This window comes from Epinephelus fuscoguttatus, linkage group LG7 (assembly GCF_011397635.1).
Source record: "Epinephelus fuscoguttatus linkage group LG7, E.fuscoguttatus.final_Chr_v1".
NCBI classification, from domain to species: Eukaryota; Metazoa; Chordata; class Actinopteri; order Perciformes; family Serranidae; genus Epinephelus; species Epinephelus fuscoguttatus.
The window spans coordinates 12667929-12693116 of record NC_064758.1 but is presented as its reverse complement, the minus strand read 5'-3'; the positions used below and the strand labels follow the sequence as shown (position 1 = coordinate 12693116).

The 25188-nt window shown below is 39.7% G+C and overlaps 1 protein-coding gene across 3 annotated transcripts in view; it reads left to right on the top strand.

The window, feature by feature from the left end:
• Positions 1-25188, top strand: part of LOC125891451 (copine-9-like) — a 130374-nt gene that overhangs the window by 21150 nt on the left and 84036 nt on the right. For 2 of the 3 annotated variants that reach the window (XM_049580757.1, XM_049580756.1), the window contains exons 3-5: positions 7045-7091; positions 16151-16254; positions 21495-21534. In XM_049580757.1, coding sequence (XP_049436714.1) covers positions 7045-7091; positions 16151-16254; positions 21495-21534 — 191 coding nt within the window. Of the gene's footprint in view, positions 1-7044; positions 7092-16150; positions 16255-21494; positions 21535-21989; positions 22042-25188 lie in introns of those variants that run through there. The other variant, XM_049580758.1, reaches the window with a different exon arrangement.

Genomic DNA, 25188 nt, shown 5'->3' with positions numbered 1-25188 from the left:
CTTCAGTCCTCCTTTTCCAGCTCCACCACCCCACACTCCTGCCACCTGACCACCTCTCTGTTTCACCTCACAGTGAGCAGCTTGTGCCCCCAGCCTGCAAGTAAGCCTGTGGTATCCTGTCTATGTCTGCCTACTCTCTGATTATATTCTCCTGCAGTGCAAATCCAAGAGGCAGGCAGCAAGAAATCCCCAGTTGGAAAAAAAAAGCCTTTACACAAGTGACTGTTGCTGTCAGCTCGCTTGGCATTAGCCAGATGAGTCCGAAAGTACCCTGTGCCATTTTCAATTAGGCTCAACACACTGACGGGACGGACATTTTAATATAGAAGGGATTGAAATGTCTCTCAGTGTACTTGAACATATGTATATTCTGAAGATTACCTCTTCTTTTTTATGTCTCGGAACAATTTTTCAAGGATAAATTTGATGGGGACAAAGTCCATTGCTGGGAAATATTTTCTGTCAAGGACATGCACACATAGTGGTGTAAGTGGTTCGAGCCACTACCCCATTGTCTTCTCTCACTAAAGTGCCCTGTGGAAGTGCCAAAACACAGCAGTTCCTCTAATGGCCACTTGAAGCTGGCTGCAAAAGTGAGTCAGTCTCCAAATGGCCAACTTAACAGCAGAAATAAACATATACACAATCTGGTACAAAAACAGGTTATGGTCTCTATAGCTATTTTCCCTGTTCATGACACCTGTTTGGGGGAAAATGTTTATGTAATTTACCGGTTTAAATTTGTCCAAATATGGTCACCTCGGTCACTTCTGGCTCCAAAAACCACGATAGCTACAGCCAAATTGTGAAATTCAAGGCTTCAAAACAGGAATCCACAAACCAGTGGGTGACATCACGGTGGCGTTGTTTGTAATTTCTATACAGTCCATGTCAGTATGTATGTTAAACAGTCTGGACCAAATCAATAAATATAAATTATCAGATGACTGGGGATCAGGGCAACCAAAAAGTTGCCAGTGGTCATCTGCTTGTCACAACACAGTGAATACTTATTAGAAGAAACCAAAAAAATTAATGATAGGCTAAAGCTAGCTAGGTATCAGAGGTAGGAGCGAGTCATTATTTTGCAAATCACAAGCAATTTTACAAAAAATATTACAAATTTACAAAAACAATCGACCCTTTTTAAAACTTGATTTATTATAACAGGTTTGTTAAAAAGTTACTTAGCCCTTAAGCTAATGTTAGCTAAGCATTAGCTTGCCAACTATGTTAATATTACCCTTTACTTACAGTTCTTTGTGTAATTTCAAATGTCGAACAAGGTAGAAAAATGTTGCATCTCTCTCAGTAATTTCTGATCTGTATTGCATAATCTACTGCAACTTATTTATAGTTGACCAGTACATAATTTTTGTATGTTCGAATTAAATTAATTTTGGTATCAGTTTTTCAAAGTGGTGCACAGGTATGTACAATAGTTTTTCTTGGTTCTCTCCTGCAACTTGATCAGAAGTTGTTTGTGTGGTTCAAACAAAATGGATCTGGGTAATTAAGTGTCAAGGGGGAATAAATAGTTTTAATGTTAGTTGATTCGATAGCACACCTTTTAAGTAATGGGGGAAGTTATCAAGTATTTTTAAATCAAAAGGCTCAAGTCCAAGTGAAGTCACAAGTCACTGGGGTCTTTTTTTGAGTTTGTTTAAGTCATCAGATTTGCGACTTGAGTTCACCTCGATTCCAAGACATGAGACTTGAATACGTACCTCTGCTAGGTATATTTGTATGTCCTTATCCAACAGTGACCAAAGTCATAAAAGACACACATCTTTAGGACAGTATTTTCTTCTTTTGTGGTCTAATTTCTAGTCTTATGTAATAATGATAATGAATATTAGAATAGCATCCTTTTGCATGAAATTGCATTGCTGGCATATATATATATATATATATATCAATTGTACATGGCCACATAGTAATGTTTATATTGGAAATCCTTACAAGCTTTAGGTGTAATACATTCTAAGCAATTATTTTCCACTGCTTTCCTTCTAATATGGAGCTTTATGATCTTTCCCGTGCAAGTAAGCTATGTAATTGAATAATACCTGAAAGCAAGTTGGCAGTTTTGCAGATTATATAATGTTGCATATTACAGTGCTCCATTTAAAGAGATGACAGAGAGACAGAGCTGTAGGCAGCAAAAGAAAGTCATGAAAATATGTTTGTCTCAGCCATTCTCATTCCCAGGTTGTCAAATATTGATGCTTTGCCATGCCTTTCACAGTGTGATATCAACGCTGAAGGCAGCCTTTGGTATCATTATGGGACACACCAGGCTTTCAACTAACTGGAATATAAACCCATCCCCTGCAATACCTGATGCCAAGAGCAACTAGCGTAGTATAAGGAACAAGAAAATCAGTATAGGGTTGGAGGGAGGGAAGGCTGATGGGTCAAACAAAACTGGACTTTCACCCAGGAGACCACAGTTCACGTCCCTTGTGAAATCAAATCACTGTTGTTTTAACATAACATTACATACCTATGTCGTCACGCACTCACTCACACGACGTATTTACATCACTACACAACACATAATGAACATACTTATTTAAACCTAAAACATGATCTTTAGCTTTAGCTTTGTTGCCTAAACCTAACCATGACTGTTTCACAACATTAACCACATGTGACGAATTCAATGTTAATATTTCAGCTATGCCTCACGTAAAAATGCTAAAAGAAGCTAAAAAGAATGTGTCGCTGTCAGTCCCCAAGAGATGTGACAAAACATCAAAGGTATTTGATGACCTTGGAATGAGAACAGGTAGGTTTGTCTCCATATCTTTACTAAAAGCAGTATGCAGTTGCAGGTGCATTCAGGAGGAGGCATGGGGACAATGCAGCGGAGTGGGGATGCCCTTTTTTTAAAAAAAAAAATTGTCCTCACTGCACTTCATAATGTCTGTGCACACCTCTGTGTGCAGGAGATCTTTCTTTTTTCTGTGCCACTGCAGACTCTCCTCACTGTATACTGTTAAGATGTGGATCCACATAAGAACTTAATATGATTTGTGCCCAATTTCGATTTGTTCATGTTCAGAGTCACCTGGGTACTCATCCTGCAGCCAGACTATTGTCGGGAGTTGTAGTTGGAGTAGGGATCGGAGAGACAACGAATTGCCTGATGATTTGGCTGTTGTGTGGCTGACCAGATGGGCTCTTTCCTTTCTCAGTCACTTTCCATAAAGCAGGCAATCAGTCAGGTTCGTAGGACACAGCCGACACTGATGTAGCCTCAACGCGGATTAGTCTGAGCCCGCTGTCGGGCTATGGCGCTGTTACACTGCAACCTTGGGGAAACATCAAGGTCCTGTGACTTTGATGTCTGATAAAGAGACATACTCTCTACATTATTTCACTAGTTGGGCCAAAGAGAGCATTACGGTATGACCTTAATACAAGCACATTTAATCCCAGGAGTGTGTTTGCCTTTATTGTCTTCTCTTCTGTAATCTAATTGAAGGCTAACATGCTATTCACAAAGTGATTACCTTGTAATACCCTTTTAAGCAGACTTGTATGCTTCCCGTATGGCTAACAATCTGACAATGAAAAGATTGTTTTCTTCTAAAGACGCAATGCCCAAAAGGTTTGCTGCTTGCTGCCCTTTCTCTATTATCTCCCCTCTGTTAATTGCTCATTAGGAGGGAAAATGTGGTTTTAATTGTCTGACGGTCGAGACAGTCTGAAGTTCATTAGAGCTAATGTCCAAACTTCACAAAGGCACACAGTGGCTTATGGTGCCCGTCTAGACACAAACAACAACACTCGGCCAATTATTAATACATCCCATAAGAGCCTTTAGTGAATGTTTGTGTGTTTATGCAAAAACTTATATGTTTGATCCTAACATGACAACATGATGAATTTGTTGGTTATAATTGCCCTGCCTCTGCCTTATTGCATATTTTTGCAGTTGTACTCACAAAATGTTCTCCCCAGAAGACAAATGTAAGGTTTGGTAAACAAACCTCAGTAGGTAAAGCACAAATAATGGCTTGTCAGGGGACCCATACTTTTACTTATAAGCACTGGGGCTACTTTTATTTTAACAGTACTAGGAGTCCATTGCCATGCTAATGACTTTGTGAGGCTGTAATGTTCATTGTAAAGAGGATGGTGTCAGAATAACAAAAAAAAAATGCCAGGTATAAATACTGTACAAATAATGACAAATGGGTTGCTAGAAAGAGAAGATGCTCAAGTCACATGCATCTTGAATAAGTCTTAAGAACAAAGTCCTTGGTTTTGTTATTTGTTACATGAAATGTGTTGGTTCTATTTATCTAAATTTTATAATTTATCTAATCATCTATTTACCATTTAATATCAATTAATATTTGTTTACACAAACAGTTACACAGTTTAGTGTGTTGGTATGTTATAATGGAAAGTTACATTCAATACAAAGTACATTTGAGGCTGTTGGGTGTGCCACTAATTTTCAAGGTCCATTTATCGATCCAACCATTTTCTTCTGTTTATCTGAGGCAGTCATGGTGGTAGCAGGCTAAGCAAGGTAGTCCAGTTGTCCCTCTCACTAGCAGCATTCTCCAACTCCTAGGATATTCCGTGGTGTTCCCGGGCCAGATGAGATATATAATCTATCCAGCATGTTCTGGTTCTACCCAGGGTCTTTAAAGGCATTTAGTAATAAATTCAAATGTTGGACGGTCGTCTAAGTCTTAGGATTCATCTTCTGGGGAACATGAAGAACTGTACCAAAATCAAATGCCGGTCTGTCATGTAGATTTGGAGATATTTCACTGGACACATGCTGATGGTGCTAGATGAAAACTAATGGGATGAAGGTTGTCATAGGTTCACCCTCTGGACACTGTGAATATCTTTACTCCTTACTTCTTTGCAGCATTTCACTCTGAACCAAAAAGGTCAGCCTCTTCGTGGAGTGGGAGGAAAAGTCAAGGGATCACCAAAGTCTGTAGGATTCATCCTCTAGGGACAGCGAATGTCATAACAAAATTCAATGGCAATCCGATATTTGTTGATTTTAGTCTGCACCCAAATGGTGGTTAAAGAAGAACAGAAGAACATAATATGTACGTGCCTTTAAAAAACTATTGTTGAAATCACTGTTGAAAAATAATTCTGTGTTATGATGTGACAAGGCTATGGTGAAGGTTTGGTTCGGTTTAGGCACAAAGATTATTTGATTCGGATTCAGCCCAGTTGCCAGAAGAAACTGTTGCCATTTTATGTTTTTGCAAACCACGAATACTTTACATTGCATGTTTATTGTATTAATGTTTGTCAAATGCTGTGGTATAGAAGCCTACTTGGGATGGTGGATGGCTTGTCACCGAGGCGTGACACCTGCCAAGCTGCAGACCACTGCTTGAGCCCCAGAAAAACAAAACCAGTTGTGATTTAGTGACAAAAAACAGTTACTTTTTACTGAGACATCACAGCTTTTACAGCTGACATGGGCACATAAAAAGCGGTTGTGTTCAACTAAGACATTGTTGCTTTTCTAGCCGAGATAGTGGCACAAATGCCATTTTTATCAAAACATTGCTGCTTCTCCTGCCAGGATTGTGCCCCCCAAACCGAGTATTTTAAGCCAGAACATGATGTTTTCCCAACCACAATCAAGTTGTTTTTGTGCCTTAACTTAACTAACATTAATGTAGGTTTAGGGGAAAATCAAAATAAAAAAGAAACCGTTAAAGTTATGGGACCCTCATCATCATTAGAGTTGTACCAATACCAATACCGGTAATGGAAATGCCTCTGATACTGCCTAAAATGCGTTATCGGCGAGTACAGCCTATGACCAATCCGATACCATGAAATGCCTCACATTATTACGCATACACACGCTACAGGCAAACAACACGGAAACAGAGTTTAAAAAGCATTTTACTGTAGCCTTTAAAATGTCTTTTTTACTAGATTGTGTGGCTGCACTTTAACCTGTGTCTCGATCTGTGTCAACACTGGATAATAATAATAATAAAAAAAAGTTTTATGGCATTCATTCTATTATTATGTATCTATTTCTTAATATTTTACATAGAGTTTTAGGAGTTGAGACATACAACAATTCATATCCCATCCATTTTTATTTTACACGCTGGATTGGTACTCGGTATCAGCAGGTACCTAAGGTTCAGGGATCGGAATCGGTATCAGGAAGGAAAAAGTGGTATTGGTACATCTCTAATCATCATACTAGGGAACAATCTTGCTCATGGTTAAGAGACACCAACGGTGACTGTTGTAGGAAACAAGAAATGAACAGTGCTGTGTCATGTTAAAGTTTGGCATTTGTCTATAATAACTTCACTTGATAACTTTCACTCTTTTACTAGGACTGCTAGGGGGCTTTGTCGCCTGGAACACATGTTGTTTTGGGACACTTTGCGAAATGACTTATTCTGTCGTTTCCCTTCAGAGGACAGTTAGCAATGAGACCCAGGCAATATGTTTCATTTGGTCCTAAGAATAATGTCTTATACACAGTAATTCTGCCCTTTTCTAATCATAAATATTGATAGCCAGGGAGAGGCCTGGCTGAAGGTGGTGACAGCATATCTCCAAGGCAGGAAATGCAGAGATTTATTACTCTTATATTGTTATGCAGGTATACCTGGCAGAAAAGTGAGAAGGAGCCTAAGAAAAATATGTTAATAGAGAGAGTATTTTTTCATTATCCCTATGTTCAAATATACTCCTGTTTTGCCATATTTAGAGTGAGTGTATCTATTAAAGATGAAATATACCTCAAGTCCCTTGACTGTCCTGAGTCTCTAATTCTGACAATGAGATTTAATGGCTTTTATTTAGGAATTATTGACTTTGCTTCTAGCTATGCAGGATTTAATGAAAATGGATTTGAGTCACATAGATTTTCTCACCTGAGTGTTTTAATATCTATTTGTTGCTGCAAGTGCTGATATGTAAAAGACTTTGGGCTGAAATTGAATAGCTTCTTCCCTTTTTCTTGTTTTCCTCATGCTTTCCCTTTGGCTTCTTCTCCTCGTCTGTCCCCTCCAGTGGTCGTGTTGTATTTGCAGGCCGTGGGAACCAAAGAATGGAGAGAGGTAAGTTAAGCAACCTTTTGCTCTTCAATATAAGTATCCAATATTTGTGTCTACCTGTCTGCCAGATATGTGTTTTTCTTTTTGGAATGCTAAATTATTAACTTCAAGAGTTTTCTTTGATGCTGGTAACTTTGAGTTAGAAATAAGAGCAGGGGTTATTATGAGTCCAGAGGCAACCCACTGCAAATCCTGAAAACATTGTTGTAGAAAATTGAAAGCGTCAACCTCTTCACTTACCCACAGAAGTGTAACCGCTGTCTGAAATGGACTCAGGTGGGGGAAAAAAAACTTCATATACCTGACCCAATCTGATGAATTAATAGTACAGGTTAAGGAATAAATAAATAAAAAGGATCTCATTATATCAGGTTTCAGATGTAAGACAAAAGAAATTCATATCATGAGTCAGGGCTGGGAGAAAGAGAAGGGAGATTCCTTTTCGGTCTCATCAAATATGCACCATCTGCTCCTCACGACTTCTTGCTGTCTCGCCCTCTGTCACTTTTTTTAAGGTGGGGTTATGTGACTTTCCATTCATTACCGCTTCTTTGAATTTCTTCCCTTTTTCATTTTTTTGCATCTCCCCGCCACACAGACACATTTTCGTGTCATCTCTTAGCCCTATTTCCCCCTCATCTTATTTGCCTATGACATTCTGTCCTTAGTCGGTGTATTTACACATTTGCAAATTCAAAGTCAACACTGAGGTGTCAGTGAGGGCTTTGCCTCCACTGATCCCCTCACTTCAAGACGCCTCACACCGTTTTTTTATTGTGTGTGACAGTGCTTAATCAAAAACACGGCATGAATTGCACTGTAATCAGTAGAGTAAACATCTTGCTGTCAGCCATACACGCCATGTGCAGATTATTGTGCTTGCACAGAAACCTGACAAATCCTTTGTTTTCTTTTGACATAATTTTTTTTGCATTGTGGCAATACTTGAATTTGTAAATGAAATTTTGTCCTCTGAGGGAGACATTGTGCATTTGCATTCTTTTTCAGCAAGCGAAAAAAAAACATATCTGCAAGTAGCATTTGGTCTGACATATCACAATATCCTGAAGGCGTACAGTAGCATGATGTCTCCAACTAGTCCATCTTCAACCCTCCATTGTGGAGTGTTTCTTTTTCTTTCTGTTTTTGTGGTATGTGTAAGACTGTTATTATGTTGTGCTTCTTTTTTTGTTTGTTTGCTGTTTCTGCTGCATCAGGCTGTGGACCAAATTGTTTTCTGATCACAGGAGGTTCCATTTTCCCAGCCAATGCACATGATCCTCCACTTACAGGCTCCCACAAATCATCTGTGGTTGCTCATGGATGACTCCAGACTGTACATGCTCTAAAACCAGAATAAATGACCTGGTTGCATCAGCATTTAAAAATGTATGAAGTTAATTCAGTTTAATGGAATCAGTTTAACTAGTCCAAACCCATTGAATGCACAGTTGCCCACATACAGTTTCACATGGTGTGTGTTTGGGATACAGGTCATAGGAAATTGCAGATAAAATAGTCAACTGAACCCATTAGGAAGAGCAATGTATTCAGACAGAGTTTTTGAAAAACGTGGGACAGACAGAATGACACACTGACAGTTTCCGTGATTATGTACAGCATACCATACCATGACTTAGTCATACCAAAAATTAGAAAAAAACCCCAAAACATTTGGCCACATGGGGAGCCACAGTGATCGGTTGCATTTTAGCCATTTTTAAGCATTTTTCTGTTGTTATAGCGCCACCCAGTTGCCAATTAGAGTTAAATTTCTCCAGTCACCTTGAGGCATCCTGTTCTACATATCTACCAAGTTTAGTAAAAATCGATATGGTGGTTAGGCCTAGATAAGAAATTAGCTCTCTAGTGCCCCCATTTTGTTTGATGGGGTCAATAATGGAGGAGTCCCCTCAGATTATGTGTGGTCATATGCCTACAAAGTTGCGTGGTGATCGGTGAAACCCTTGAGATGTTATACACCTTTATGTGATGAGCCACGCCCTCCGCAATATTCATTGCCTTATAGAAGCTCAGTTTTAGTAAGTTTTCCAACTTTTGCCAAGAGGGAACTTTAGATATTGGTCCCTAGATTATGTTCACCGAGTTTCATGCAGATCGGTCAAACTTCCTAGGAAGAGATTGATTTGAAGTGTTTTTCAAAAAATTCAAAATGGTGGAAAATCTATATAACCGGAAGTTATGGGTTCTTGAGGCAAATTTGTTCCTCATGAGGAGAGGCATCTCTGTGCAAAGTTTCATGTCTCTACGACATACGGGGCACGAGATATGCCCATTCAAAGTTTGCAATTTCAGTCGGTTGCTATAGCGCCCCCCTTTGGCCAATTGATGTAATATTGTTTCATTCGCATCCTCCCATGACCCTCTACCACTGTACCAAATTTCACATGGATTGACCAAGTCAGTGAGGAGAAAAACGTGGAACAGACACACAGACAGAGTTTTCGTCATTATATAGTAAGATATGTTTAATGGAATACTGATCAGTCCATTTGCCTGCTGAGGTGAAGTAAATATGAGCAAGTTCAACTTTGGTGAACTATGACACACAGATTTGCAGCAGTGACCAAAAGCAAACTATCTCGATATTGCTGAACTTTGAGAGAGCATAGAGCTGTAGAGTCCAATTTTGGGAAGCTATTGCAGCTTATTAGCTCTCTCAACATCAACTTCTATTTAACCTCCACTATTGGAGTATAAAATGCTTCACAAAACAAAATAATTTGCACACATTTCTGAGACAAGAGTCATTGGTACAAATATGTCTTTTGGGGAAACTTTAAACTGTTGCTAAGTGACAAGTCCACTGTTAGTTAGCATGCTTTATTTAAATGAACAGTTTACCATCCCCACAACAAAATGCCAGGAGAGAGTAAATAGCACAGCACAAAGATGAAAGGAAGAAGCTCTGGGAGCTTTTATGGCTGAGTTAGCATATTCAGGCTGGCTACCATGTTAACAGTTATCTCACCAATCTCAGAAGCCATTACCTATCGGCCTGATGAAAATCAGGCTCTCGGGGCCTTAAAGGTAATCAGGTGTAGCTAGTGGATATCCGAGCCAAGACGTCCTCCTGTCTGCATATAAACATGGATACATTTTTAAAAAGCTAATATAAAGCTAACTCATCGTCAGTTGATAGCTGGGTTCTGATATTGCATTTCAGTCAATGCGTTCCACCTCTTTACACTGATGTTCACCAAACTTGATCGGTCAATACTATTCAGGCTACACACAAAAATCAGAACACTTTGGATACCAAAATCTTGTCCCGTCACCTACAGATTATGCACACAGAATCTGTTTATAGAGATTATTAGCTCATCAGTTGCAGAAGTTCACAAACCTATCTTGTGGGTAGTCCCCATGTCACCAGGCTTCTAGAACAAAATATTTGGCAAATGGATGCTTTTTGCTGTGGCACAGTCTGGTGTGACCAGGTCTGATAATTTTGTTAATTTTATTTTGTACTCTTTTTGCTTATTTAGTCACAATGACTGTTTAATAGTTAGAGAAAAAAGTCAAATAAAAGTAAAATATCAAAATTATTAGCTGTATCTCTCATAAGCCTTTCATATTATTCTGAGTTTGAATACATCTCAATCTGGGTTCTTTTCAAGAATCTGAGTCTGCTCTATCAAGGTCATGCTGCATAACACATAGGTGGGTTCAGTGAAGGTCACTCATTCTGCAGCGTTGAACATAGATGACCCACTCACCTCAAGTTTTGAAAGCCAATAGTAAATTGCTATCCAATTATTATACTATACAAAATGAATATTATGGGGTTGGCTGTGCTATTGGAGTTTTACTGTAATACCCCACAAAGAAGCCACAAGACCCACCAGACCTGCAGATTTCCTCTGCTACAAATCTCTGTAAAACCTCAACAATGAACCAGTTCAAAAATGCTTTCTGCTCATGTAGCTATTGTACTGTGGTCTGCATGAACTCCATTTCATTTATCTGAACACAATGAATGCAAATCTTTTACAAGTCAACACACAACAACTGTGCGCATATGCACATGAGAAACAATCTTAAACACAAATTCTTCTTTTGTGCACTGCATTGTTCCTCTTCTGCTCAGAGGTTTACTTAAAGGGGAGGCTTTTCCTTATTTTCTGTCATATATTCGCAGAAGTGGGGACTCAAATTACATGACTGGAACTCGAGTCAGACCTGAGTCACAAATTTGATGACTTCAGATTTCTAAAAATCACAGAGACTTGCAACTCGACTTGGACTTAAACAATGACGTGTGACTTCGGACTTGAAAGTACTTGCTACCTTTCCTCAAGTCCAAGGATTAAAAGGTATGTTATTTAAAAAGTGTGGCACATTTTAATTAATTTCCTGAAATGTGTTTCTCCTAATGTAATTGGCAGCAGTGCTCCGACGCTGCCAAATGATTAGCGCTGCTGTTACAATACATAAAAATCTCCCTATATGCAATTAACTTGCTATCTCTACTTAAGCAGCCAGAGTGGGTGACGAGCAAGGATTATTAATTAAACACCCACAGAGGGTGCTCTGATCAATTGGCTGCTGATTGTATTCATCCTAAATAGTTTGAAGGCCAATCAGAAGAGCTGTTCAGATGACAAAACACATAAAACAATTTTTCTACACAACGCTACAATAGCTTCAGTGGTCTGGCAGATATGACTAACTATTACACTGAACATTCACTCTCACATTCATGGTTTACTGCTAACCTGACGTCCAGCTCACCTGCCTCTCCTGAGTACAGACATACCGTCTCTCATTCCTCGCTCACCACACACACACACACACACACACACACACACACACAAACACACACCTCACGGAAGTTTTTTTTCCTCCAACAACTTCACCCCACACTCCATTAATTCACCAGCAAACTGCCCGATTCCCAGGCTGTCCATCCTCTCCACACATGCCGAATGGCAATGGTCCTGGAGCATTGCTAATCTTGGCTATTAGTTGCAAGAGGCATCTCTTAGTTTAGTTTTGGCCAAATTTTGTCTTAAATCTCAAACTGAGTAATTTTGGGGTACTTTTCTAATTCCAATGTCTGAATATTCTTAGGAATTTAAAGTTATTTGCTATTTAAAAGGGTGTACTTGCATTAATATGTAATTTTATTCTAATATTATCAGTGGCATAAAATGGTCACAAAATTACAGTAACACTGTTTGTTGCAATTATTCCTGGACATACTAAAGTAGTTATCGTTACATGCCTAGTTTTAATGTCATCACTCAAAAACCTCCCTAACTATTTGGATACAGTTTTCATGCAGGTAACTTAAAGCAACCTGTGTTCTACTTGTTAATAGTCAATCAGTTGTTTTACAAATAATGTTAGACTCACAATACTGATTGAAGACTAGATGTCAAATGTTACATCTGCCCCCATGTGCAGGGGTGATTGTTACAGCATATGGTTTACAGAAAGCGTTTATCAAATGTAGTTTGACATCTTTAGCTGAGTATAAATATGTGTCTGAAGCCTTCCTGGTGTCAGGAGACTTTATCCCGCTAAATATCTTCCGGCATTGCAAAACAAAACTTGGGCACTTCAGCTCTGCTACTGGAAAGATCCAAGTGGAAACACTGTCCTGAATCTACTAGTGTTAACATTACATTTTTCTAAATTTTATTTTGACATAAAACATAAAACCTGCAACAACATCCAGTATTACTTTATAGGAAGAATAGTCCTACAGAAAATGAAATAAAAAATTACATTTTTCCAATATAAGATGAGTTTACAACAAGACAAGAGAAAAACACACAACATTCCTTTTTTTGTGTGGCTAAATGTGCTATATGCTATGAAAGTGCAATGTCAGTACTACTTTTTTTGAATAAGTTCAGTCACACTTGTTTTAACGAAGAATAACTAATTTTCAAAAGCATTCATGATATTTGTAAATGTGTTTTATTACTCTGTTGTTAAAATGGCATTACATTTGATGAAGCAAACGTTATGACTTGTTTAGGACCCAAAACGTAGCACTCAGCTTTTGACTTGTTAGCTTTAACTTGGGACTCGACTTGGGACTTGAGTGCAAAGACTTAAGACTTGTGATCTGCAAGACAGTGACTTGGTCCCACCTCTGTTTATGGGATAATGTACGGTAAGCAGGACCCTTGAATTATTGCTGTACATTAACTTGTTTATAACACTGCTACTTAGTCAAGATATCAATTATTTAACACAAAATATAGATTTTTATTAAATTTAAAAATGATTATTTTACTTCCACTAAGCATCTTTGATCAGAACTGCATCCATAGCAACGGTCGGTTATTTATAGCTCTGGTTTGCTCTTCAGAAATACTGTAGTAATCAACTAATCAAAACTGAGTATTCATCAAAGCCTTGTAATGAATAATGTAATAATAACGGATGTTTGTATTTAAGGTGGCTAAAGTTTCAGAAAATGGGATAAATGTATGTAAAGCAAAATCCTCAGGATTCAAACTATTCTTAAGTTTTCAAATAAGTTGACGTCAGCTCATGTAAGATGTCTATATGATCCTTTGCTTCAGGCATGCTATTGCGAGCATTTGCATTAAGTAGCCTACACTAGTAATGTCAGGGAAACATGCAACCTTAGTTTCCGATGTTGTTAATTTCTCACCAATATCAGAGCAGATTCCTGTTGGAACATGTCTGGTTGTGATGATTTTGATTTAGAGGCTTTTCACCTTAGAAAGCTATATAGCTGTTATGACGGTGCAGAGACGCTGAAAGCCCAGATACAGAAGATAATTGCTGAGCAGTCGGGGCACTCTGGGCATTTTTGGGAACGGGCTCAAAGACACAGGTACTAAAACTCAGTTTCAGACAGAAGATGACAACAGGTGTTCAGCACAGTCTGTATGAGGAAAATAAAGGGCTCTAGTTTCGCAGACTGGGCGAGGCGGGGGCACAACGCACCTGCGCTTCGCCAACTGGGTGTGGCCAGAGGGATTTTGCAAGTTTGGCACACCGTGCGCCTGGCGCAGCTACTCCTCTTTCCCACCTCCGTCCCTCCTACCGGTGCAAGTTGGAAAGAGGGAGGAGAGAAGGCGTGGAGTGGGTTTTACACACATCACACCAATCAAATGAGCCCCTCTCCTCGCCCTTAAATGCGCCACGCGAAGACATAATGTTCGCCATGGCAGAAGAGAGCAGCAGCGTCAGACGGCCAAACTTCTCCCAGGAGGAAACTGATGTTTTGGTCCGGGAGGTCCAAGCTTGCAGTGTCCGAATATACGGAACTGCGAGCAGACCTCCACGGGCTGATGATGCAAAGGTAGCCTGGGAGGAGGTCACCACAATTGTAAATCAATGATGCGTTTCTCTCGTGCGCGCACGCTCTCTCTTTCTCTCTCGCAGTCTCACTCTGTTTCTTTTCTTTTGGCTTTTCTAAGATGACAGATGCTGAATATATACTCCCTATCTGATGCTGTGGCTGTTTGTGGTTGGCTGAGAGGGATGTAAACTCAGTTTGCAGCTGTGTTAATCAAATCAGGTTGGGTTTCCATTACGCATGCCAAACGTGCCAAACGGTGCCAATCCCCTTTGATCTGACATCAGATGTGACGGGACAGTCGATATAGAGATACATTTATGTGCTGATTGCAGATAGTTGCATTGAATAGTGTTTTTTTGGGTATTTATTGCATTGTTAATGTGCCTGATATTCTGGAAACCTGCCTGTGAGGTTTTGGTGACGTGTGCGCACTGTCCGCCGGTCAGCCAAACTTCGGCTTACACCGGCTGAACTCCGCCTGCGCTGACAGTAGACCTGGTTTCAGCTGGCGAGCTTTTAGCGCACCTTCAACGAAGTCTTTTGGCACGAAACTGTCACTGTGCCAAGCTGGATATGTCAACACCTCCCCCTGCTGCGCCGCCACACCCATCTCAGCGCACCTCTGTCTGCCAAACTACCAAACTGAGCGCGGGTTTGGTAGTTGTGCTGCTCGAAACTAGCTCTGTGCGGGATTCGCCACCCTGCGTTGTGCCGGGAAACTAGAGCCCAAAGTGTTTTTGTTTTTTACATTAAAGCATGTAAACATGTTCCAGCAGAAATCAAAAATACAAATATGAACCTGAAAATGTTCTTAATAGGTCCCCTTTAAAAACAGTAAACGAAAGGGGAAGGTTAGAGATAGTTAAAAGAAGTACATGGTATCTGTAACGGACCCATTACATAATCTTACGTACAGCCTAGCTTGGCCCATGACCGATACTTGTCTTCCCAACTGCTCTGCTTACTCTGGGACAATGAAAAATATCTCCACCAGTTAAAAAGCAATTCCCTAACCTTCACGCATGCCCCAGCACCTATTAACCAATCACGCCTGAGTGAGATTATAAACCAAAGGCCTCCAGCCCTCAAAATAGAACAATACAAGGAAATGTCATGGGATTTTCCCATTGGGTCGATACGCCAGGTAGGTTCTGAGGTCCACTACACTCCCCTGCGTAGCCTTGGTAATGGCTAGGCTGGGGACGCAGTTGATAGCATGGATTATGTGCACTGGGCACTAAAGACATGAATCGAGGTATTGTGACTGTGGTGAAGCAGTGCCAAGATCAATAGCTCATTACATGGTGCTGTCGGGCCAAGCCACGGAGGCGAGGCTGGGAGTCCACCGAGGGGATTACCGATGTGATTGTCGGGGTGATGGAGAGAAGGCCTGGCCCAGGAGGGAGGCTGGACGTGGGACTCTGTGGGCTCGCAGGTTAGAGAGGTGATTCGACTGTAGCTCTAATATGGCTGTCTGATTTCTCAGGGGACACACAATTCAGCACATAGCACAATGAATTTCAGTGTCATACAGTGTGGTGATATTTTTGCACAGGAGATTTGGATTTATGGATTCCAGTCTTGTATTAAATGTTGGAAGGGTAATACGTGTTGCTGCTGAATCTCATGAATTTTATTCACGTCTTAATGTGGTGTATTTTTCTTTATGTGGGCTTAATAGCATGTATTGACTCTTAAATCAATGTTGCTATTATGACCGATTATCACTTTTTTTTTTCTCTTTTTGTAGTTTGGCAGGACAGAGGTAATCGATAACACTCGGAATCCAGATTTCGTCAGGAAGTTTGTCCTGGATTTCTTCTTTGAAGAGAAACAAAATCTAAGGTTTGATGTGTAAGTAGCCTGACATTTTTTATGAATAAATCTGAATTTATTTAATTGTAAACTTGGATATATTCTTAAATGTAAATGCCTCAGAGTTACCAACCAAAAAAATAGCTGTGTCTTTGATTACATTTGAATGATTTCTCTCTGCAGGTCATCAGTTTAGTGAAAGCTAATTTTGCCCGATTAGGATAAATGAACAGGCTAATCAATGCTAAGATTAAATGGTGGGATGTCCAATCATGAAAGGAGATTTAAAAAGAAAAAAAGGTCACTTGCCAAGGTTGCTTGATAGCCCCACTGATTACATTAGTGTCTGTATACCCACTTGGCGATTCTGTTCAGTTCACCTACCTGTTATCCTTAATCAATAACAGGGAAAGAGCACTTACATGCCTCTGTAGCTTTAATCAAGCCACAGGAATGTGCTTGTATTGCTCAGTGAGATCTGTAGGACAGAAGCTTACAGTTTGAACATGAAAATGGAACAGGAATGTTGTTTGTGATGATAGTATTATGTTGGTGTTGTACATCATTTAAACCTCAAGAGCATCCCTCCTGCTTTGCAAGGTAATTTCATATTTTCAATACCCAAATAACAAGCTTTGTGAAACAACCCAGATATGAGGCTACAGTAGCCTAGAATTTCAAGATAACAGCACTTTCAGATATTCTTTTATTCCTGGCTCTTTCAAGTCAAATAGCCTAGTTTCTAAAAGATAAAAATGGGGAAAGGTTTATGATTAATAATGCCAGGCAGGTTTAAAAGATGTATCGAGAGTTGGACGAGAGGATGGAAACAACTCTCATGTCTGTGATTATGGAGCTAGAGCTTGGAGTTGAATAGCTTAGCTAAGCATATAGAGTAGAAGTAGAGGGAACTAGCTGGCTCACCCAAGTCCAAAACATGTCTAACATCATGATTAAGATACGCATTAATATGTTATCTATCTAGTTTATTTCATCCGTACACAAACCAAAATCTCAATTGACATGTTGTCATTTTATGGGTATTTAAAGTGCTGAAACTGTCTCTCTTTGTCTGAGATAAAGAGAGAATATTTCCCTGATTGTTTGTTAAAGTGTTCCTTATACAGTGGTGGAAAAAAGTTTTCGGACACCCTTAAAATTTTACACAGTCTCAAATATTATCATGAAATATTTGTGGAAAAATCTGTTTTGTGTTTCAAAAGGTGTGGCTGCATTAGACAGATACAAACAAATACAAATTCTATTTTTTTTGTTTATTGTTTACAAGAAAAACTAACAAAACTAAATTCTTGACAGTTTCAATATGTCAGTTCTCAACATTGTCGGTATCAAAGTCAACAAATAACAGAGAATGTGTTCAAAACTGAACTAAAAATAAATAAACCATCACATCATCAAATTAATATTTAGTAGTCCTGCCATTGGCACGTAGTAGAACTCTAATCCTGGCTGGCATGTTCCCCACGAGCCTTTCACACTGTTGAGGGGTAATCTTGTCCCATTCTTCTTGAATTACTGCTTTTAATTCTTCTAAATTCTTTGGTTTATGCTTTGAAACAGACCTTTTGATAATCCATCACAGATTTTCAATGGGGCTCATGTCCGGGGATTGAGCTGGCCACTCTAAGACCTGGATACTGTGCTCCTGCAGCCAAGTTCTACTGGCCTTGGATGTGTGGCAAGGGGCATTATCTTGTTGAAACATCCAGTTTTTACCTCGACGGAACAGTGCGTGCGCAGAAGGGAGCATGTGGGTTTCGAGAATAGTACAATACTTGGTAGAGTTCAATGTGCCATCACAGACAGTGAGATGACCAACACCAGCAGCACTCATGCATCCCCAAACCATGATACTGCCTCCACCATGCTTGACAGTAGGTACTGTACATGCTGGAGATAATGCTTCGCCTGGCCTTCTGCGTACTCTCACATTAGTAGGAGGAAGATAAAGCTGGAAACTGGACTCATCTGACCACAAAATCTTCTTCCAATTCCTGGCTGTCCAGTTCTTGTGTGCCTGGGCCCAACGGCCGGGCTAACCTCTGTCTCTCATTGATCAGGGGCTTCTTGATAGCCTTGTAGGACCTTAAGCCATGATCTAAAAGTCGGCCACGTACAGTGCGGGTGGAACACTGGACACCAGTTTGGTTTGACCACTGCTGCTGAAGCTCCTGTGATGTCATTCAGCGGTTTTGCCTGCACATGCGGATCAGGATGCGGTCATTTCTTACTGAAGAAACCCTTGGACGCCCAGATCTTGGTTTGTCTTCCAAGCTGTTGGTTCGTCTGTATTTCTGCAGAGTGTATCCAACTGCTGAAGGACTGCATCTGCACTTCCTGGCTATCTGGCGGCAGCTGTACCCTTCCTGGCTGAGAATCTTTATCTTCAGGAGTGTTTCCTGCGTTAGGTTCCTTGTTTTAGCCATTTTTGTGTCTGAAGAACTTTCAAATGTGCTGGCTTTATGTAAACACGAAGCTTGGCAACAAAAATTGTGTCTTTTAAAAAAAGAACGACCTTCATCACTGGTACCAAAATGACCCAATACTCAAAATTTCTTATGTATTTTTATGGAACCAATCAATTTTAAGTTTTTAATGGCTTTTTTAGGATTTATTTAGTATTTTGGCTGTGACTGTACTAAAAGAAATTGCACTTGAAGACCTAAGAGTGATTCTTAATGCAATATTTCACAAATGCATGGGGTGTCCGAAAACTTTTTTCCACCACTGTATCATTTTTGGAAGAGCAAGAACAGCCTATGGTGTGAAGGTGGCAAATGGACCTGCATTTGTAGGCTATAGCGCCTTTCTAGTCACCCAACCACTCAAGCACTTTTTATACTATGAGTCACATTCACCCATTCACACACACATTCATACACTGGTGGCCGAGACTACCATACTACATGGTGCCCCCACCACTAGTTTTTAACACACTCACACACCAATGGGAGCATCATCGGGAGCAATTTGGGGTCCAGTATCTTGCTCAAAGATACTTGGACATGGAGACTGGAGGAGCCGGGGATCGGACCAATGATCCTCCTTGGTGGACGACCCACTCTACCTCTGAGCCACAGCCACCCCATTATCGGTATTCAGGCTACTGAACGTCAACAGCTAGCTTCGCCTAATGATGGCACAGAGGTGCATACGGTAGCACTCCAAAACTCACATTGAATTCCTAAAACTCTTGATCAACCTCCAGTTGACCTATGGCTAAGCCACGCCCCCCTCAACTCACTCGGACAAAATATCAACAGTGACCGGCGCTATGGCAGGTGTCACAGAACACGGCATTTCGCAGGAGGCAATTGATGATTTTTGGGGACATAACGATCAGATGTCATTGATAAGTAACCAAAAGGGCCTAAACTACGCATTGGAGGGATATACTCATCATTTTATTGTTAAGAAGGTCGATGAAAAGCTTAAATTACAAGCCAAAATTTACAGGTCACAGTGTACGCTTGTGAACAGCATCTCGTTGCCGTCGCCATCAAAGACAACAGGTTAAAGTACCACTGAAGTTAAGGTTTTTGGCTCAGAATACGAGAAAAGGATAACAGCCATTTTACCGTCTTTACCAAGAGTGTCTCTCCGTTAGTTTGGTGCTACAGTATTTACACTGAATCATTCAGCATAACGTTTGCCAACCTTTGTTATCTCTGCGATTACAGATAAGTTAATGAAGCTAAGCTCCAAAAGTTAACGTTAGCTTAACTAGAGCCCTTTGGACAACAGCTAACAAAGATGTACGATCACCAAAGTACAAAACTAGAACAAAATAGGCGAATGAACTCCCAGCAAACAAGGTGACATGATGAACAACGCAGCTAGGAGCTAACATTAGGCTAACTTTAGCTAACGTTAGCTAGAGATGTTAAAGATAACTTTATATTTCTTTCCAGCAAAATGACAATATGTTGCCTCAAACACGATGTTGACTTACCTTAGAACAGATGTAGACATCACTGTTAATCTTATTCACGTTGAGTTGATGTTGTGGTCTAACGTTACCACACAACTTTATCCAAAGGAGACACTTTTCTTGGTTGAGATGTGGTTTAAAGGGTAAAAAATACACCTCGTCACCCAGCCTCTCAGGATACCTGAGGTGTCGGAGTTGCATGTACCCCATGCACACCGTTTGACCATTTTTAAACTTCAAATCTCAGAAAAAGCTCCTAAAACCAAACAAAACTTACTTTTTGTAATGCATTTCAATAAACGTCCAGGTAGAGAGTGTCCAAGTGTATGGGAATGGCTATACGCACTGTGTTTGACTCATCGCATTTGAGGGCGGGACTTAGCCATAGGTCAATTCAAACCAAACACAGGTGATTACTGAATGTAGCCTTATCAGCTAGCTAACTGGGAAACTAAATACAGTTTAGTTGTTGACATTCAACAACTAAGTCAGCAATTACACTGACCCCCCAGTTGATGAGGCAACTTGTTCTCATTCCAGTTCATCAAAAACCAATGCTTTAGTCTGGCACCGCAAGTCACTGTCTCAGTGCCAGATTTCGATAACATCGGAGTGAGACTGGGTTGGAGATGCACCCTTAAACATCTGTATGTGATGCACAGCTGCCTCCTGGGTGCCAGACCCTGAAACACATGGTTAAAGTTGTCAAAATGAAATTAAAACAAAAACAAAAAAACATCAAGTTTTGAGTTAAAAGAAGTATGTAACATGACGTAAATACATCACATGACAGATATACAAAATGGATAGATGAAAGTTACATAATATCATATCAAAACAGCATTGACATGAGTAACGTTACGTTAAAACAGCAATGACTTTTGGTTTCACATAGGACACAAACGACAGTCTCCTAGGTGTAAATCTATGTTTGATTGACACCTCCCCCACATCTCCCTCTCACCACACACAGACATTCTTGTTCTTTATACAATGTCTCTCAGCGTCAAGTATTGGAGCGGATGGAAGTTAGTGTCATAGAGACACCAAAGGGTGTCACACACTGAGGGGCATAACAAAGTGTGAGTATTTGATGACCTGAGAATGAGAGCAGGTTGGTATAGGTAATATAGCATTACTAAGATTAGCAATTGCAATATAATTGCAGAATCTTTACTCAGTTATGTGCTGCTGCCCAACACAAAAATGAAGCAAGAACATTGTTGCTTTCCAAAACTATAACATTGGATCATGTGTAACTGCACTAAATCCCTTTAAATGCATCACACGTTCTTGAAATCTTATCACCTATATTTGTTTCTTGTAGGTACAATGTGGACTCCAGAAGCTGTAACATTTCCAAACATGTAAGTACAGTATGTCGAACTCTAATGACAGTTTTGGCTCAGCGCTGACAACTTCCATCAGCCCTCAAATGTCTCGCACTGTATTCGGCATTACTCACACTGTTAAAGCTAATTTACAGTGAATGAGGTCAGCAGCCAATGATGAATCAGCATGAATAAATCTATTTAGTATACTCTTAATCCGTCTTGAGACTAACTCTGTTTTTTCCCTCCTAACAAATCAACTCGTGGGAGAGCAGAAGGTGAGCGGCTAATATGCAGTTATCCTCATGAGTCCTGTTATTATGATATCCTTCAATCATTTCACTCTTTATTTTCCAATTTATTTCACTGTCCCCAGAAGAGACTTGTAATTTTTCTGTTTCATCCACTTTGATTTTATTGTATTTTCCTCCCATTCTTTTATCTCATTTCATCAAGGACAAACACCAACAGCTCTCACCAGGAAAGCTTCCCACGTAGTCTGTGTTCTTCATTTTTTCCGTCTGCATTTTATCATTCGCTCAGGTAAAGCAACTTTCAGAACTCGACTTCAAAGTGAAAGCAGCTGTTGTTGTTTGAGACAGTACACTACAGCAGATTGTGCACGTCAGGACATTTACAAGAGCTACACACATATTCAGTTTGTGGTACGCACACCTACACTTGCTCGCCCACGCATGACAAACATCAACACATAGTGCTCTGCCCTTGTTGCTGTGCAGCAGTTTTATTGTGTCGTGTCATCGCTCTGCTTTTTTATGTTGCCATATGTTATTCTCTGTAGTGTGGTTGGTTGTAAACTCCAAACTCTGTGGTTCAATGAAAACGCTGATTGAAGGGGAAAACTCTTTCTTTTATACCATGAGGACGTTTGCCTTATGCACAGTGTGGAGCTTTTAAGAATAATCAGTCAACAAGCGCCTGAATAATGCACCCCACCAGGACTTCTCGGGCTTGACCTAGTTGGGTTAATGCATGCTTATGTAATAGGTGGAATTAAACCTTAAATTTAATGTTTAATTTAAAGTGACACTTCAGAAAGATGAGATTAAACTGTAATGGAACTTTAATAACTTTAATATCTCTAATACTATCCGTATTGATTTTATAGTCTTTCATAATTGCTATTGAGCCTATTATCTTCAGCGGTAACCCTGTTTATGAAAGCACACGAGGTCCAGAAATGTGTAGAGTAATTAGTTTAATGTTGAGTTATTTTAATGAGGTGGCTCCCCTGTGCTAACTTATGAACTCATATGTTGAAAAAGGTTAAGAGCTCCTCAAATACACGGGAATCTGTAATGAACTGAGCACACTGTGGTTTCTCAGAGATGAGTTAAATTAAAAATTGTACCATGGCTGTATCAAGCAGGACGTTATTAAAGGAAAGGTTCCCATTTTTTTTCAAGTTTGTCTCAATAGTATTTTACCTATATGAACATTGACACAGGTTTGACTTGCTGTAATTGTTCCTTCTGTCCATACTAGCCATCAAGAAATCCTTTGAATAAGTGATTTCAATATTTGTGATGGGAGACAAAATCATCAAGTATACTGTACTATAACTATATAACAATAACTCTAATGATAATAATAAGTGTAACAATAACTTTAACTACATAACAATAACTATAACTGTGACAACAGCAATAACTTTAACAGTATAACAATAGCTATAACAACAATAACTAATGATAACGATAGCTGACAATATAATAACAACTTTAACGTTGATAACTCTGATGATAACTATAACAATAATATGATAACTATATCAATGATAACTATAACAGTGATGACTGTATTGAGAGCTAACTGTAACAGTAACTATAGTGATATCAACACAACTAGAAAAAATGATAACTGTAACAATAAGGAAAACTACAACTGTAACAACAATACTACAACAATAATGATAACTTTAACTATATAACTATTACTAAACTCATGATAACTGTGACAATGATTACTGTAAGTATAACTGTAACAATAACTATAACGATATAATGCTAGCTATAACAATAGCTGGAAAGCGTTGCTGGGGAGAGGGACGTCTGGGGTGCTTTGCTTGGCCTGCTGCCCCCGCGACCCGGCCCGGAATAAGCAGATGAAAATGGAAATAGATATAACAATAGCCCCTTTTCCACCAACAATTCCTGGAACGTTTATTACCAGGAATTTGTTTACTTGGGTAAAAGAATTCCTGGTAATCTGTGTGGTTTGCTTTTCCACTGCACCTCAAAGTTCTGGAAAATTAATTCAAATTAGCGTGATGACGTTGATGATTTGGTGTGTGTCCTGTATTTGGCTCTGCCAGCTTGTCTGGTTACGTGCTGGTAGAGAGTTGGGGCTGTTTGTCTCAGTCAGCAGCTAAGTTTAAAAGTATTTTAAGATAAGTGTTAAACTAAGTTAGTCTACATACAGACAGCTGTCATTTGAGCTTATTAGTAACAATTCGCTGTCAGCCGAACTAGCGTGCTGTCCTTGTGTAAGACATAACGTTAGTGATGGTGGATGGAGCATACTGAATATTACTGTCTACATATTTACAAGTTCATGCTTGCTGAACACATGTATTGATAAAGTATTGGCTTCTTACTCGCTAAGGTTTAATGTCACTTACAGTAACGAGTGTAGCTGCCGTCAACTCGAGTAATTTTTGAGTTATTTTCACTTTGTTTTCACCACGGCCGCTCGGCTGTTCAACGGTTACCATGTCGCATCGATGTGTGTGTAGAGGAGATCAGCGCCGGCACAAAAGAGCCGATACTGTTAGCACTTATCAATACTACGGCGTTTGATAATTTAGCTCTGGGGCTAATTTAGTACCGGGTTTCGGTATCCATCCTAAATCAAAACAGAAACAAAGTGGATCTTGTAGAAATTAAATAAAGCTTGCAGCAGCTGCCCATACCAGGAAGTGCAGAATGCTGCATATGTGTTCCACCAATCAGCGTTCTTCGGCAAACAGCCCCACCCCTCAAGAATTCCAGGTAATCTGTCTGGGTAATTTCAGTGGAAACTCATGGAGGTTTTTCAAAATTCCAGGTAATTGATAAAAGTTCTTGTGGTGGAAAAGGGGCTAATAATGATAACTGTAACAATAGCAATAAATATAACAATATAACGATACGATAACAATGTAACTATAAAGATAATGAGAACTGTATTACAATAACTAAAACAATAATGAAAACTATAACAATAACTATAACTGTAACAATAACTACAATCATAACTGTAACAACAACGATTATGATGTGAGCATCCACAGTGATGAACATTCTGTAAACAGTGGTGCCAAGCATACGCTGTGTGTTCTAGCTGTGTCGGCAGGATTTTGACTGGCTGTTAGTGTTTCTCAAAGTTCACATGGTTCTCAGCACCCATCTCCTTTGTTTTGTGACCCATTCACCACCTCACCCTGCCTCCTGAAGGGGCTGCTTCTGTATTTACACCCGTCAGCACATTATGCATGGTTATGCACAAATTACTGGCTTATCATTATGTAGGATATTTAGGAATTTTGGTGCATTGCTTTCGTAGGAAAATGTACAAACAGTGCATAGGAACGGTATGGTGCACAGGATTTCCAATCATACTACAACTGAGGTTCTGTGTCAGTCTGACATTTGACCCATGTGCATTTCCCAATCCATACTCCATTCCAGT